The sequence below is a fragment of the Brachypodium distachyon genome, chromosome 3 (genome assembly GCF_000005505.3).
Source record: "Brachypodium distachyon strain Bd21 chromosome 3, Brachypodium_distachyon_v3.0, whole genome shotgun sequence".
Lineage (NCBI taxonomy): Eukaryota > Viridiplantae > Streptophyta > Magnoliopsida > Poales > Poaceae > Brachypodium > Brachypodium distachyon.
This window is the reverse complement of record NC_016133.3, coordinates 15,354,503-15,368,457: the sequence shown is the minus strand read 5'-3', so window position 1 is coordinate 15,368,457 and position 13,955 is coordinate 15,354,503. Positions and strand designations below refer to the sequence as shown.

Below are 13,955 nucleotides of genomic sequence, written 5' to 3'. Positions count from 1 at the left end.
GCGCAGCGGCGCCGCCCTCGCCCGCGTCTCCTCCCCCTTCCAATCGCGCTTCTCCTAATCTCCTCCCAACCACGGCTGCCTTGGGCTCTTTGACGAGAGCCTGATTCGACCAGCATCGGAGCTCGCCACGCCCGCCTCCATCCGCGATGGCGGCCCCCGCTGAAGGCGCTCCCGCCCACGCACTCCCGAGGCAGCGGCGGCTTCACGCGTCCGCGACTTGTCGGGTGCCACGCGAAAGCTTGTTGATTATTTCTGAGTCTTCTGATTGATTTTCCTTCGATGGGATTCCTTGACTGCTTCTTGTGGTGATACTCCCGTGATTGATGATTTGCGGCTGGGTTCGTTCGTGGCTTGATTAGTAGTACTCGACCGGATGCGGTAGAGCAGCCCAACCAGTGTCGGCGCGAAGCACATCGGTGACGGCCTGGCGCGCACATGGCGTCGGCTCGCGCCGATGGCGGCGGTCTGCGCCCGTCTGGCGGCAACAGCGCTCCCGTTCCTAGGCAGCGGTGGCGGCGTGCTCAGAGGCGGCGGCTCGCGTCGTCCGTGGGCTGCAACGACACCGTGCGCACGTCCGTCGGCTCGGCTCGTGCCCATAGGCAGCGGGGGCCGAGAAGGAGAAAGGGACGAGCATATTATCCAACGTGGCGCCACGATGGACCTGACATGTGGGCCCCTGTCAAGTTTTCGGTCAAAATGAGATCAACAGCGAAATCAGTGTGCGGGAGTACAAGAGACCAAGAAAGTGGTGGTAATTTGAAAAATAAAATAGAAAGGATGGTTTTTCTAGACATGTGTCCGAATGGTTTTTAGTAATTTTCTCTAATTTTTCCTTAGATTTTTGCGATGCTATTCTTATGCGTGACATTCTCTTTTCGAGTCACGCTCACGCATAACACGTACAGAGGCTCGCGTTGTTTTATCGCAGTGTGAACAACGTGTCAGGAGTCGCCGCTGGATTCTCGTGGGCTGTCACATCCGGAAGAACGATCCGGCCGCGCCGCTCTCCTACCAACCTGGGGAGCCAATGGACGATGAATCTTCGATCTGCTCCCCGCCGGCAGGATGCAGATGCAGGTGGGGATCGGAGAATCTCGGCGTGGATTCCTGGTTTCGTGCGTGGAAAAAGGCCAACCAGTACAGTAATTTACTGTTTGGTCAATCGCTGCCCGCTTGCTTGCTTGCAGCAGCATGAACCTCGTCCTGCTTGCTGCATTTGACTATAGGTGGCGTGTGTTCGACTCACATCGCTCCTTCCCTCCCTAAAAAAAGAAAAACAAAAAAAACTCACATCCCCCTGCAACTTTTGGGATGCGTATGATTGGGCACTCCGTTTAACCGAACCAAAACGGTTTCTAGTTCCGGAGAAAATTCGGTCCCGTGAAAATGCTGACCCGTTTTCTTCGGAACCGAAAATCCGGTTTGTTTATGGTCAAAAACGCCGTGGCTCCGACCGGATGAACATCTCCGTTGCCACTTGAGGGCTTGTTTGTCACTAGTGTGGGTTTTATCCACTCCAAATTGAAAAACACTGGGAATTTAAATGGTTGTTTGATAGGAAGTTTTAGTTTTTCCCAACAAAACAATCCATTTTTGCACAAGTGTTTTGGGTTTTTGGGTGTTCTGAATGCACACCCAAAACCCTTAAATATCAAAACACTAATGACTAAAAAATAACTAACACCAAACGAACCAAACAAGGCCTGACGGGGCACAAAGTCGTGGCTCCGGCCACAAATATGCAATCTCTTTGAGGACATACAAGCTAGGCTATGCAAACAATCACCCCTCTCGCTTGGTACTTCCCTTTCTTTCCTACGTACCAAAGTGCGCGCATGGAATTTAGGAATTATTGGATAATCGAAATACGGAGTACTACATGGAATGGAAGACTCTTTTGTTTTGGGTGGAAGGAGAGATGGAGTGCCACATACGTGGACGCATTCATCGCTGACACGCCGCCAGTCCGCACACCGTCCTTGATTTCCTTTCCCCACTCCCACTCCAGTTCTTCTCCCTCTCTCGCATAAACAATTCGTTCCGCGGAAGTTACAGAGTTCCTATATAAATCCCGCTCGATTGATCCATTCGTGTCCGATTCCTTCCCCAGATTCAACGGAATCTATCTCTACTACCTAGCCGCCGGAGCCGGCGGGATACAGCCATCCATCCATCCATGGGGAGCCAGGCGGCGGCGGCGGAGGAGGAGCAGAGCAGGGGCTCGACGGCGGCGCGGGCGAACATGGGCGACCTCCCGGAATCCTGCGTGGCGCACGTGCTGGCGCTGACCTCCCCGCGCGACGCGTGCCGCTGCGCCGCCGTGTCCCCGACCTTCCGCGACGCCGCCGGGTCCGACGCCGTCTGGGCGCGCTTCCTCCCGCCCGACTACCGCGCCCTCCTCCCGCCGCCGGCCAGGTCGTCCAAGAAGGAGGCCTACCTCGGGCTCGCCGACAGCGCCGCGGTCCTCATGGAGGACGGCGGCGGCGGCGGCATGGCGGTGTGGCTGGCGAAAGGGAGCGGCGGCAAGTGCGTGGCGCTGTCGGCCAGGAGGCTCTGCTTGCCCTGGGACGACGGCGAGCTCTGCTGGCGATGGACGCCCCACCCCCTCTCCAGGTAAATCCATCAGTTGATCCCCTTCTTCCTCTCCTCCTTCACGAATCTACCAACTGCCCCCAAAACTCCATTACTCCCTGATTAATTTGTTGGTCGATTGAGATGCTGAATGGTTAATTAAACAACGTAGTTTTCAAGACATGACTGAGAATTCGTGACAGACGATTTCAATGTGAAGGAATATTCACAAATAAGACGATCAGGGGTTGGTGCCAACAACTGCTTCCATTTAGTACTAAATTTGCCTTTTGTGACACACTGAAACCAATCAAGTGTCTAAATATTGTGCGTCACCATCAACACTAGCCGCAGTACTAATAATTTGTTCCCGCAGAAATTTAACACTAATTCTGCGACGTCCTCATTGGTCGTCCGTCGAGAAACGCGTAGGAGTACTGCAGTAGCTAGCTGAAGCAGCGCGCACTAAGCTTTACTATCTCTGCTCCTAAATGTAAGAACAGCACTGGAGAGTAGCTTCAGCACTAATCATTAAAGCATTTAAATTTATTATCAAGTTGGCATATAAAAGATCATGTGCCTCAAAAAATACATGGTTCCTCCATTTCTTCATAATTTTTCTTTCACTAAACCAGTCATCAAAATGCTTATGGATTATAGTGCTGTTGTGGCATTCTCAATGATTTCTACCAGCTCGTGGAGGAAAGCGTGTTTGGTTGGGCTGACGCCCCCAGCTCGCAGCGCAGCCGCGATGCAGCAGCCGGCATGCAATCCTCTCGCTGGAGCCGATTGTTTGGTAGCCTTGCAGCAGTTGGCGGTGGAGGAGGAGAAACGGCGGTGGAGGAGAAAACGAGGAGAAACGGCAGCGGCGGAGGAGAAACGGCCACGGAATCTCGGGGGACCAGCACAGGAGGACCCGCAGGGGATGGCCGGCGTCCAGATCTCGGAGGAGGACTGGCTGAGGAAGATCGGCGTGATCTCGGAGGAAGAAAGGCGGGGGATCTCGAGGAGGAACCGCTCCTCATGCGAACTGCGGCGGAGGAAAATGGCTAGGCGGCGGAGCGGCGCGAGTCGGGAAGAAACGAAAGATGAAAGAGACGAGAAAGCGCCGCTGCACCAGAAAAACGCCCGATTCGAGCATATCTGGCATGCAGGCTCCAGCCCGATTTTTCCAGCCGCGATGCAGCGTGCGGGTGCAGGCCAAGGCCCGTGCAGGGAACCAAACCGGTCCGTTTTTGCAGCTCGGCTGCGGGCCAAGGCCCATGCGGGAGACCAAACACGCCCTAAGCGTGTCCTTTGTCATAGGCCGGCTATCCATGAGTTAAGAGCCACTAGTTGAGTGCCCGTGCGTTGCTACGGATTGACAAATTCATGTGCGAGTTTTGACTCTTATCTTACCGCACCCAAATATATAATGCAATGATCCAAAAGGACACTGAATTTAATTACCTCAAATAATCAATCTGTAAGCTACAAAATTCTGTCATGCATAATTCTTTTGGGACCTCTTGTATGCCCAAAACGTCTAATGCTTGACCAATGACATCTACAACGTTAGTGTAGACAAATGTCAGAAAAAAAAAACAGAGTTCCAGATATGTGTGGCAATCCTAATACTGATTCTACTTTTAGCTTTCCAAGAAATTACCTGTCAACAAACCCATAGTGGTGGAGAGGTATCAAGTCGAATCTCCTTGTCCCTCATTCAACACTGTGTGTGCTCCAATGTGCATAATAAAGCTGTTCCTTCCATTCACCATTATTCCCCGCTTTGGTCCTGCCACTGCTCCATCAGAAATGAATGTTTTTGCAAAATGACTTTAACTACACCGGGCAAAGTAGAGCTTCCTGATCTGCCATTTTCGTTGAGACAGCTTGCCGATAAGCTTTTAGTGCCTTGCGAGTATAATCTCAAGCTGTACTTCTTCCTGCTTCTATCTCTCAAAATTTGACTTTGCAGGTTGTCAGTTTCATCAGAGACAATCAAACGTTGGCTCATGATGTACTTCTAGAAGATCATTTTCACAAGTCGACTCCTTTTGTAGTCAAGTCATATATATAGAACAGATAGGGTAAATCTTCTCTAGCACACCTGCATAGGGATAACCTGCAATAGCACACAATCAATAGCAGCCAATGTCATTCCACAAAATCAAAAACTGTAAAATATTAGAAGTTTTGTTTTTTGCAGGTTAATATTCACCATCCATGCATGCCGTGCTTGATAATTTTGAAATACAAACAGTAGTATACAAGGACATGGTTTTAGATCTTTATATTTATCGGGTTCGGTGGTAGAACTAACTTCTTTGAAATGTCAGTGATTTAGTGCTACCACTCAACAACATCCTTCTCAATGTTTGATCCAGAAAATTTAGTTGAAGATGTAGGCTTCATCTTAGATTTAAGCTGCAGAACACACGGCAAAAACCAGAAAATGAAATGATTAGTGAAATGAGATGAGCAATCTCGTGCAAGATATAACAACCTGTTTAGCGGACTCCGGTGAATAGCAGAAGCTACATAGGAAGACATAAGCATCTTGATCTCAACCATAGTGCAAGAGGGACTATGTCCATAAGCTTATATGTCCATCTTGAATTCTAAACTACAATGCTGTGGTACCAGATCCCATATCAATAGAGGCCCTATGTTTCTTGATTCTAACATGATGTGCACAGTAATCAGAACATGGTGTCGCTTCTTACTCAAAAGAGAGTGATATAATCTAATTAGACCCCTAACAGGGTCTAAAGTGGCCGGCAAAGTCAGTGTGCACAGAAAGATGTATTTCTGAAGGTAATTTGCTCATATAAAACGCAAAACTAAACTGGCCACTGAAGATAAACCATCAGACCAAATTGTGCATAGAAAAATTCTATGGAAAGCTCAGAACTTCTTGTACATCTTCAATGCTATATAGATGCTTGGAAATCTTTAATTAAGAGCAAACTATATTGGTACTATCCATGTAAACCATCAAAAGCACATTGTGTAGCAGTGTAGGTGAAGCTCACCTCTTTATCTTAGTGCTTCACATGGTCTCTCATAATCTCATCCCTCTAAAATCTTTTCATCTGCCCTTAGCTCCATAGAGAGCCGCCTTCCTTTGAAATCTGCTACACGTCGGTGGCAGCAAACAACAGGTCATAAGATGATGCCACCAACAGACCAACCTAACTTTATCCCTGAGCTACTGCAAACACCAAAAATACAAATCAAACACCCAACTGAGAATTCTTTATGAAACATTTAATCTGATGTGACGGAAAATTGAAACGTAAGTGTAAGCAAAGACAACCTTGAAGGAACAGGTTGTTAAAACTAAATAATATTTCTTTCATATCATTAACAAAGAAGATTAGACAAAAATGAAGCACACAAGGATATCACCTAAAGAATTCTTATTTAAGAAAATTTGCAGCTGTAAACAAGATATCACAAGAGAGTCAGCGGTACATTATGCCTAGAATAGTGAAATACATAGCATGACTGATATTCAACCTGAAACACATGAGAATGATCTTTTCTGACAGGTAATTGTCAAAGCTCGCTATCTTTAGCTTCCCCATAGTACAATCATGTCTGACAGAAAATCCCTAAAAAACTTATTGTTAATAGGTAGCAGTTGCTGATAAACTAAAAATCAATTGAATTTAAAATTCCCAATGATAGAACATCATGAAATGCTCACCTTTGTTTTCGGATGATCTGGAGCCATTTCAGAACGAACCAAGCCAAACAGTGTTGGCAGCCTACCAATAATCTCGACTTGCACTCCTTCATGACCCTTCAGCATCTGTTTACTCATCTAAAGGAAGATGAAGAACATCTCTAAGGAGTACAAATATTGAAATATACATTGCAAGGAAGTAGGATCAGTTCTTGGCTAAATGGACAATGGAGGCAGTACTACTAACACATAAAGTACTGAACACAGATCTAGATTGTGGACATAATATCCCGTAAAAAAATGCAATCTTTCTTGAAATCTAAAACGGTATATGCATGTCAAGATGTGAAGTCATGGAGCTCCCAGAAATCTACTGAATATCCCTCTTTCATGATGTGAAGGGCCACAGAATGAAATACCCGAAGGAGTTGACTCGACGGGCGTGGTTGAACTCAGCGGCATCCAGTGACGCGATGCTGCTGCTGTTGCTGGTGGTGGCCGCACATGTAGGACGCGGGTGCAGGGGCGCTGTTGCGAAAGAGCAAAGATCCCGGAATCCTCACCTCATCTTCTACGCCGCCCCGATTGATTTTGGGGGAGGCCAAGACGTGAGGCGGCGCGTACAGCAAGGCGGAGGGGGAGGGCTGCAGGCTGCCAGGGAGTCGGAGCTGTGCCCGGTGACGGCGAGGGCACAGGACCGCGGTGGCCGGCGAATCAAATGCGGCGGCGGCGGTGCCGTGTCCAAGGGTTTGGAACTTTGGATAGGGGGCGAGGGACTGGATATTTTTTCTGGCTGTGTGCGAGGGCGGTGGGTTTACTTTTGGAGCGATTGTTTGAGACGGGCGCGAGGAGGGGATGCGGATGACTCACGACGGACGGACCAACGTAAGTAGGTACCAAACTGCAAATTAAGTAGCAGTAAAAAAAAGATATAGCTGACAGGATTTTTGCCGCAGGATCCAAAACTAAAGGAAAAGACTAAAAATAGACCCAACTAAAGATAAAACCAAAAGGTGGATCTCTCAGGTTAATCCAGTGGCTAAGATTAATTATTGCGTGCAGTGATTTAACAAGTGCTAATTTGGCATATACATATGCACGTTTGATCTTGATCTCCCAATTGCTTCTTGCACTGATCAGAGATTGATTAAATTCCTGTTGCATGAACGATAAAACATCAGGTTCTCCGAGGTCGCCCAGCTGGTGGACTGCACATGCCTCGACATCTACGCCCATCTCCCAGCCTCCATGCTGACACCAGCCACGGCCTACGTGGCGTACCTTGTCTTTGCCACCGTGGACGGACACCGTGGCCTGAGCTTTCCGGACCAGGAGACCACGGTGTCCGTGGGTGACCACATCACGTCACGCCACACCGTGTGCCTCCGCCCTGACATTGTCGAGACGCATAGGTTCATCGGCCTTGAAGGATGCGGAAGCGACGACGTGAGGGTCCCGGCTTTGAGGACCGACGGGTGGTGGGAGATGGAGATGGGACGGTTGCGCACAGGTGGCGACCATGCCATGGCACGGGAGGAAGAAGAGGTGGTGGCGAGCTTTGAGGTGCTCGGTTGGTACCCTAAGTGCGGGCTCGTTGTGGAGGGCGTCGAGTTCAGGCCCCTCTGTTTGTGATGGAAAATCGATGTGTACAGTGTTTGTAACAGCATATCAACTCATCTCGTCGATGAGGCATGAGCTATCAGTAGCAGCTCCTGTTGTTGCACGAGTCTGTTCTCACATTTTCGGTGTCCCATATATGAACCGGATCCAAACGATGAAATAAGAATTGACTCCTGTAACTGCAATCCTTTGAGGGCATTTCAAATTTTGTATAGATAGAGTTTTTGGGCATCAATTCATTCTCACGCGCGGATCCCATCATTCTACCAACTCGCCCTGTCTCTACCAAGAGCGTCACAGAGCAACGCGAAGAAAAAGAGAAAGCATAAAAAAAAAGAACAAAATATCCGGCGCGGCAACACCGGCGGCTGCGGCCCGCGCACGCCCCAGGCCATTTTATCCTGACGTGGCCAGAGCCCAGGATGGGCCTTGGGCCGAAAGGCCATCTGGGAAGGGATGAAGGGATCGATTGATGGACAATGGTCTCTCCTCGGTATTGGAAGAATTTTTTTTTGAGAGGCGGTATTGGAGGATGGGCCAACTCATAGCTTAGTGGGCTGGCGATGCGAGCTGCTAACGGTCCACGTTTTCTTTAGCCCATCTGCTACTCTTGAACTGAACGGAACCTCTCTCGACATCTGAGTCGAACACACAAAGAGAGCAACCCTAGCCAGCCCATTCCAAACTCCAAAGCACGCTCCTCCTCCGCTGCCGCCGCCGCCTTTGGACTCGGACTCCGGCCGCCGCCGCATCCCAATGGAGCCTTCCCCGCCTCCCGTGGACACTCCCCCGGCCACCGCCGCCGCCGCGGAGGGCCTCGCGGGGGCCGTGGCGGGGATGAGCCTGGACGAGCGGTTCGACCTGCTGATGGGCATCGCCGAGGAGTGCATCATGCCCGACGAGCTCAAGCGCCTGCTGCAGAACAAGCCCGTCCCCGTCTGCTACGACGGGTTCGAGCCCTCCGGCCGCATGCACATCGCTCAGGTTCGAGTTCGAGTCGAACCCACTTCGAAATCAATGCGCCCTACTAGCTTTAGAAGGAGGATACATTTTTTTTATAGGCAGCTGATCGGATTTTTGTGTTTGAACTTTTTATCTTGTGGGGATTGTGTTTGAACTATTCTGGTTACTAGAATATATGAAAGGTGTTGTTAGTGTGGTAAAATTTATCGTCTGAATGTACTGATATGTGCCTACTCAGTAGTGCTGCAGGAATTTAGTGAGCAGCTATTTTGATACCAAATTAATTAATTTCAAGAGGGTTAGCATGATAGAGCATCAGCCAACTGGGGAGTTTGCACTTTGGACTATGTATGTTCTTGCCTTAGATTTCAATGCTCTGCACATGAAATTTACTTCTATTCATTTTATTCGCTGACCAGGTTTGTTAAATGTGGTGTGCTGATTATAGTTGCATTTGTCGTAATTAATTAAACTGCTTAATTCACGGAACGAAACTAAGAAAGTGTAAACATACCATTTTGTGTTTAGAAAGAAAAGCGATGACTAAGACGCGGACAAACATAAATGAATATAGGACTAACTAGCACTGTCCTGAACTCCTCCTTGTCCTGTCGTCCAGGTCTATGTTGGCTGGTATTGTATGGGAGTAATTAGGAGTGCCAATTAAGTTTTGGATAATAACCAACCTTGATGATTCAGGGTCAAGAAACAGGAAAGATTAATTAGTTCACTGTTTCTTTGCTTCATGAAAATACTACATGCTGATTATACTTGCACTCGTGGTTATTGGTTGAACTGTTTAATTCATGGAAGAAAACTACGAAAGAGTAAACAAACCATTATATGTTTAGAAGAGATGACTAAAAAAAGAGGAGAAACATAAATATACAAGTAACTAGCACTGTCCTGAGCACTTCCTTGTCCTATCTTCCAGCGATATGTTTGGCTGGCACAACACATTATGAAACATAGAAAGATGCCTACAAAGCTTAATTGGTGTGCCTCGACATCTGTGAAGCCAGTACAACACATAATGAAAATTCTACTTCACTGATGCTTAAGGACAATATGCATGTATCGTTGACATTGTAAGACCTGAGAAGGACTTGCCAATGCTTGACGTTCTCATTGCTGTATTCGCAGGGTGTTGTCAAGACAATTAACGTTAACAAGATGATCAAAGCGGGATGCAAAGTGAAAATCTGGATAGCAGACTGGTTCGCACAGCTAAACAACAAAATGGGGGGCGACCTGAAAAAAATCCAGACTGTTGGGCGCTATATGATTGAAATATGGAAAGCAGCTGGTATGAACCTTGATGGCGTGGAATTCCTGTGGTCCTCGGAAGAAATCAATAAGCGTGCAAATGAATACTGGCCGCTTGTAATGGACATTGGCAGGAAAAATAATATCAAAAGAATAACGAGGTATGCAGTCCCTTAGATTGCATATGCATTCAAAGGATTCTTAACCTTGCATAGTTTGAACCTGAACCATCATACCCCGCCCGCCCGCCTCCTTTTTCTTTATTATGTGGTATTTTTCTTACTATGCCTGTTAATGTTTTTTTTGCGTGCGCCTGTTGATGTATTATTATGGACCGTATTGTTACTCTTGCTACCATCAGGACAGATCTGTCGCCCCCCCCCTTCCTCCACCCTGCATATATGGCATATGTTTCGTTTTCTCATTTTTCGTACTGCACAGGTGGTGTACAACTATGGGTCCCCCACCCTGCATATGGGATATATTTAGTTTTCTCATTTTTCGTACTGCACAGGTGTTGTACAATTATGGGTCGCAGTGACAATGAGGAATTGACTGCTGCACAGATCTTCTATCCTTGTATGCAATGTGCTGATATATTCTTCCTGAAGGTTAGTATATTTATGTTGCAGACCATGCTCCGCAAAAGGTAGCTATTGAATTAACGTAATTAAGATTATTGATGTTTCCTGAGTTCCCTTAATATGACGTGGTGGTATATCCTTAATCTGGATTTATATGCACTTATTATTTTGCACTAATCCTTTTTCCTTGTATAGGCAGACATATGCCAGTTGGGCATGGACCAAAGGAAGGTTAACATGCTAGCAAGGGAATATTGCGATGACATCAAAAGGAAGAATAAACCTATTATTCTGTCACATCGTATCCTGATTTGCCCATTGTTGCTGTTTATGTTTTTCTATATTGTACTTTCACTCATATGTCATCATTGGTATATGTGTCTAACTTGTTATGGTGTTTGAAATCTTGAGTGGTGGTTCATTGCCAGGTTGTGCAAAAACATTTCTCCCTTAATATGAATCACAGATATGCTCCCAGGTTTCAAAGAAGGCCAGGAGAAGATGTCAAAGAGTGATCCAACATCAGCCATCTTTATGGAAGATGATGAGGTTCCTCAGATGTTCTCTTCATTAGCAATGTTTCTTTATTCCAAAGCATGGGTACCTAATGTTGAATCGTAAAATGCCTGCAAGGGAGAACTTTTGAATGTTGAAAGATATTACTGACTAGAACATTATAGGGGGTCCTCATCTTCCATGCTAGAAAATGAAGCCCTTACCACTATACTATTTATACTTACAAGTTTGGTTTAGAGATGTTAATATAGTTCCTCGATACGGTTGACATGTATGGTAATATTTAAAGTTAAACAAATTTAGCTTTCCATGCCGATTTGCACTTTGTTTTACCTTTATCTGTAGTTTTTTTTTCTTTTTGTTCAACTGATTTTATAAATGTCATTCAGTCATCACTTTATCATCGTATTAACAATATCTACAGTTCATGTAGCGGTATGTTTTTGTGAAGGTTTTGCCTTTCTAAGCTGATATTGTACTGTAAGTCTGTAACCAACTTGATTGCAGGCTCAGGTAAATTTGAAGATAAAACAAGCTTTCTGCCCTCCTAACATTGTTGAGGGAAATCCGTGCTTGGAGTACATCAAGTACATTGTTTTCCCTTGGTTTGACAAGTTTGAGGTGGTTCGGAAAGAAAATAATGGTGGCAACAAGTAATATTCTTTTCTTGGACTACAAAACGTTGAAAACTATCTTTTGTTATCATCAATTATGTGAAGAGCCATCTAATGTACCACCACAAACTATGTTTTTTTAATCAAATAGAAGGTCATCCCTTTAATATATTACCTTTGGAGATTTTATACCATTGCATTATGGGTTTTCAAACACGGAAGACCTTTTGTGTGGAATTATAACAATGGCCTTCTTTTAAACAGAACATTTGCAAACATGGATGAGCTCACCGCGGATTATGTGAGTGGTGCTTTGCATCCTGCTGACGTTAAACCTGCTTTGGCAAAAGCGATAAATGAAATATTGAAGGTATAGTTTCTCCTCATTTGGCTTCACCTTTCTTCAACTATGTAATACAGTCTTTTACTTGTCATAAAGTATACACTTGAAGCTTACCTTTATGAGTTAATAGAAGTGTGATTCTTGAGAATGTTTATGTTTGTTGTTTTGGTTCATTCCACCACTGCATTTTTAAACTTTCAGTTTTGAGTCTATTGTCCTATGATACTTGAGACAGTTTCTCTTTGTTGTTTTATTTCGTTCCACCACTGCAATTCTCCTAATTTGAGTCATCACACCGTTTTTATTGTTGCGGTGTCAATTTGTGTGCTCTTAATGCAATTTTGTATTAGCATGTTTGTCATTGGACACCTATGTTTTGCTGACATTAAGGTATTGTTTTACTGCTAATTTGGATATTTATTCATGTATAGTTTTTTTTGCCCTAATACTATTTTCCCCTTTTCAGCCTGTTCGTGACCACTTCAACACCAACAGTGAAGCCAAAGTTCTCCTTAACACTGTTAAGGTACAAAATGTTTTACTCACTTCAATGGATGTTCAAAAGAAACATTGTTTTTACTCTGGACATACTAAGACTTGACAAACTTCTTTCATCCTCATGCCCCATGCTCCCACTCCGCACTGAACAACTGCAGCAAGCATGAATTTTTCTTTATGTCTGCTTACTCCTCGAGTGTTGGTGCTCGTTCAAACTCAAATGACAGTTTTGTTCAAGTTGCTCAAACATAACCCTGGCTTTAAAACTTCAAGCCTTGAAGATGCATCTTTCGACTGCAAGGAGTTTGATTCGGACATTTCCCTTTTTGCAGAAGTACAGGGTAACCAACTGAGGAGCAAAACCTTGATTGATAACTACATGGACCACCCAACCAACACTAGAAGCAGATAATCGCGGGAACAATCTTCAATGGCACAATTTTGTCCATGCTACTAAGTTACTTTACCATTGCTATGCATCAGAAAAACTCGGTGTACAATCTCTTGGTTTTATATGAAGTCGCTCTCCTTTGGAAATCTGTGTTCGCTGACATCAAGCCAAATCTTTAAACTCGAGGTTAAACTACACTCCCCCAAGAATTATCTCAAGAGTGACAAAATTTTTAGAGGGAAATCATCGATTCCCAGATGGTCATTCTTCTTCGAGTGATTCACGTGATCTTGGAGAGGCCACACCTGACGTTGGAGATGGACGACAATTGGTCTTGAATTTTTGTGGAAAATAATCATGGATGTGCTTCAAATTATACAATGTGCGTGTGCAAAAAAATATATGGAGAAATAGAACATACTCCGAACAAACTTATTATCTCCAAAGTACAACTAAAAGCAAATGTTTTATTGAAGAACACTACTCAAAACATAAACTCAAGCACTAGCACTCTACTACCACGTACAGTTGCAAGTTTACTCGATAAAGTGTGTCATGAAGAAAATTATATTGCACAACCAAAACAAAGAGGTAGGGCCTCTAAAAAAAAAGAGGTAGGGGTGAAAATCAACTCCGCATGATGAATGTCTGTTTTTCTTTGTCCACTGGTGTGGAAATATAAATGCCTCTGAAAGCCTATTTTGCAATACAAAAAGACATACTGAGGACAAAAATAATAATTTCTAATTTTTGAAACTATCAAGGCGGAAAATATCTAGCTTCCAAACCCAAACATGTCGTGTCTAATCTCATTAACTTTCAAAATTTACATTTTCAATTGGGAATTCATGCTCTTGAGCTAACAATCCAAAGATGTCCATTTTTTTTTTCTGCAGTAAGGTCCAAAGACAATCGG

The 13,955-nt window shown here is 45.2% G+C and overlaps 2 protein-coding genes and 1 long non-coding RNA gene across 7 annotated transcripts; 2 read left to right on the top strand and 1 right to left on the bottom strand.

The window, feature by feature from the left end:
* Positions 1 to 1,687: 1,687 nt before the first annotated feature.
* On the top strand, positions 1,688 to 8,062 carry LOC100838003 (F-box protein PP2-B10). Of its 2 annotated transcripts, none has more exons than XM_014901435.2 (2): positions 1,688 to 2,613; positions 3,265 to 4,073. In XM_014901435.2, the coding sequence occupies exons 1-2, from the start codon at positions 2,177 to 2,179 to the stop codon at positions 3,908 to 3,910; spliced, it is 1,083 nt and encodes a 360-aa protein (XP_014756921.1). In that variant the 5' UTR covers positions 1,688 to 2,176; the 3' UTR covers positions 3,911 to 4,073. The 2 variants fall into 2 exon arrangements, with proteins under 2 accessions (XP_014756921.1, XP_003571495.2); XM_003571447.4 differs by lacking the exon at positions 3,265 to 4,073 and adding an exon at positions 7,426 to 8,062 and having other exon boundaries at positions 1,716 to 2,613.
* LOC104583561 lies at positions 3,984 to 7,061 on the bottom strand. 4 transcript variants are annotated; one of them, XR_001407185.2, is made up of 6 exons: positions 6,266 to 7,061; positions 6,076 to 6,170; positions 5,589 to 5,767; positions 4,877 to 4,980; positions 4,220 to 4,678; positions 3,984 to 4,117 (listed from the first exon to the last, which is right to left on the bottom strand). It is a non-coding gene; the product is annotated as an uncharacterized LOC104583561 (long non-coding RNA). The 4 variants fall into 4 exon arrangements; XR_731393.3 differs by having other exon boundaries at positions 4,030 to 4,678; positions 6,266 to 6,382; positions 6,664 to 7,025; XR_001407187.2 differs by having other exon boundaries at positions 4,030 to 4,678; positions 6,266 to 6,370; positions 6,664 to 7,025.
* Positions 8,063 to 8,513: 451 nt separating the features above from the next.
* LOC100822969 (tyrosine--tRNA ligase 1, cytoplasmic) lies at positions 8,514 to 13,234 on the top strand. The gene is made up of 9 exons (XM_003573457.4): positions 8,514 to 8,848; positions 9,971 to 10,254; positions 10,608 to 10,704; positions 10,873 to 10,978; positions 11,144 to 11,226; positions 11,701 to 11,846; positions 12,072 to 12,177; positions 12,617 to 12,676; positions 12,981 to 13,234. The coding sequence occupies exons 1-9, from the start codon at positions 8,621 to 8,623 to the stop codon at positions 12,999 to 13,001; spliced, it is 1,131 nt and encodes a 376-aa protein (XP_003573505.1). The 5' UTR covers positions 8,514 to 8,620; the 3' UTR covers positions 13,002 to 13,234.
* Positions 13,235 to 13,955: the final 721 nt, after the last annotated feature.

Bases quoted from the DNA above. Each gene is read 5' to 3' on its own strand.
- LOC100838003 (XM_014901435.2), top strand. From the start codon at position 2,177: ATGGGGAGCCAGGCGGCGGCGGCGGAGGAGGAGCAGAGCAGGGGCTCG. The intron at 2,614-3,264 runs GTAAATCCATCA...GATTTCTACCAG, and splicing joins ACGCCCCACCCCCTCTCCAG to CTCGTGGAGGAAAGCGTGTT.
- LOC100822969 (XM_003573457.4), top strand. From the start codon at position 8,621: ATGGAGCCTTCCCCGCCTCCCGTGGACACTCCCCCGGCCACCGCCGCC. The intron at 10,979-11,143 runs GTATCCTGATTT...TATGAATCACAG, and splicing joins ACCTATTATTCTGTCACATC to ATATGCTCCCAGGTTTCAAA. The intron at 11,227-11,700 runs GTTCCTCAGATG...ACTTGATTGCAG, and splicing joins TCTTTATGGAAGATGATGAG to GCTCAGGTAAATTTGAAGAT.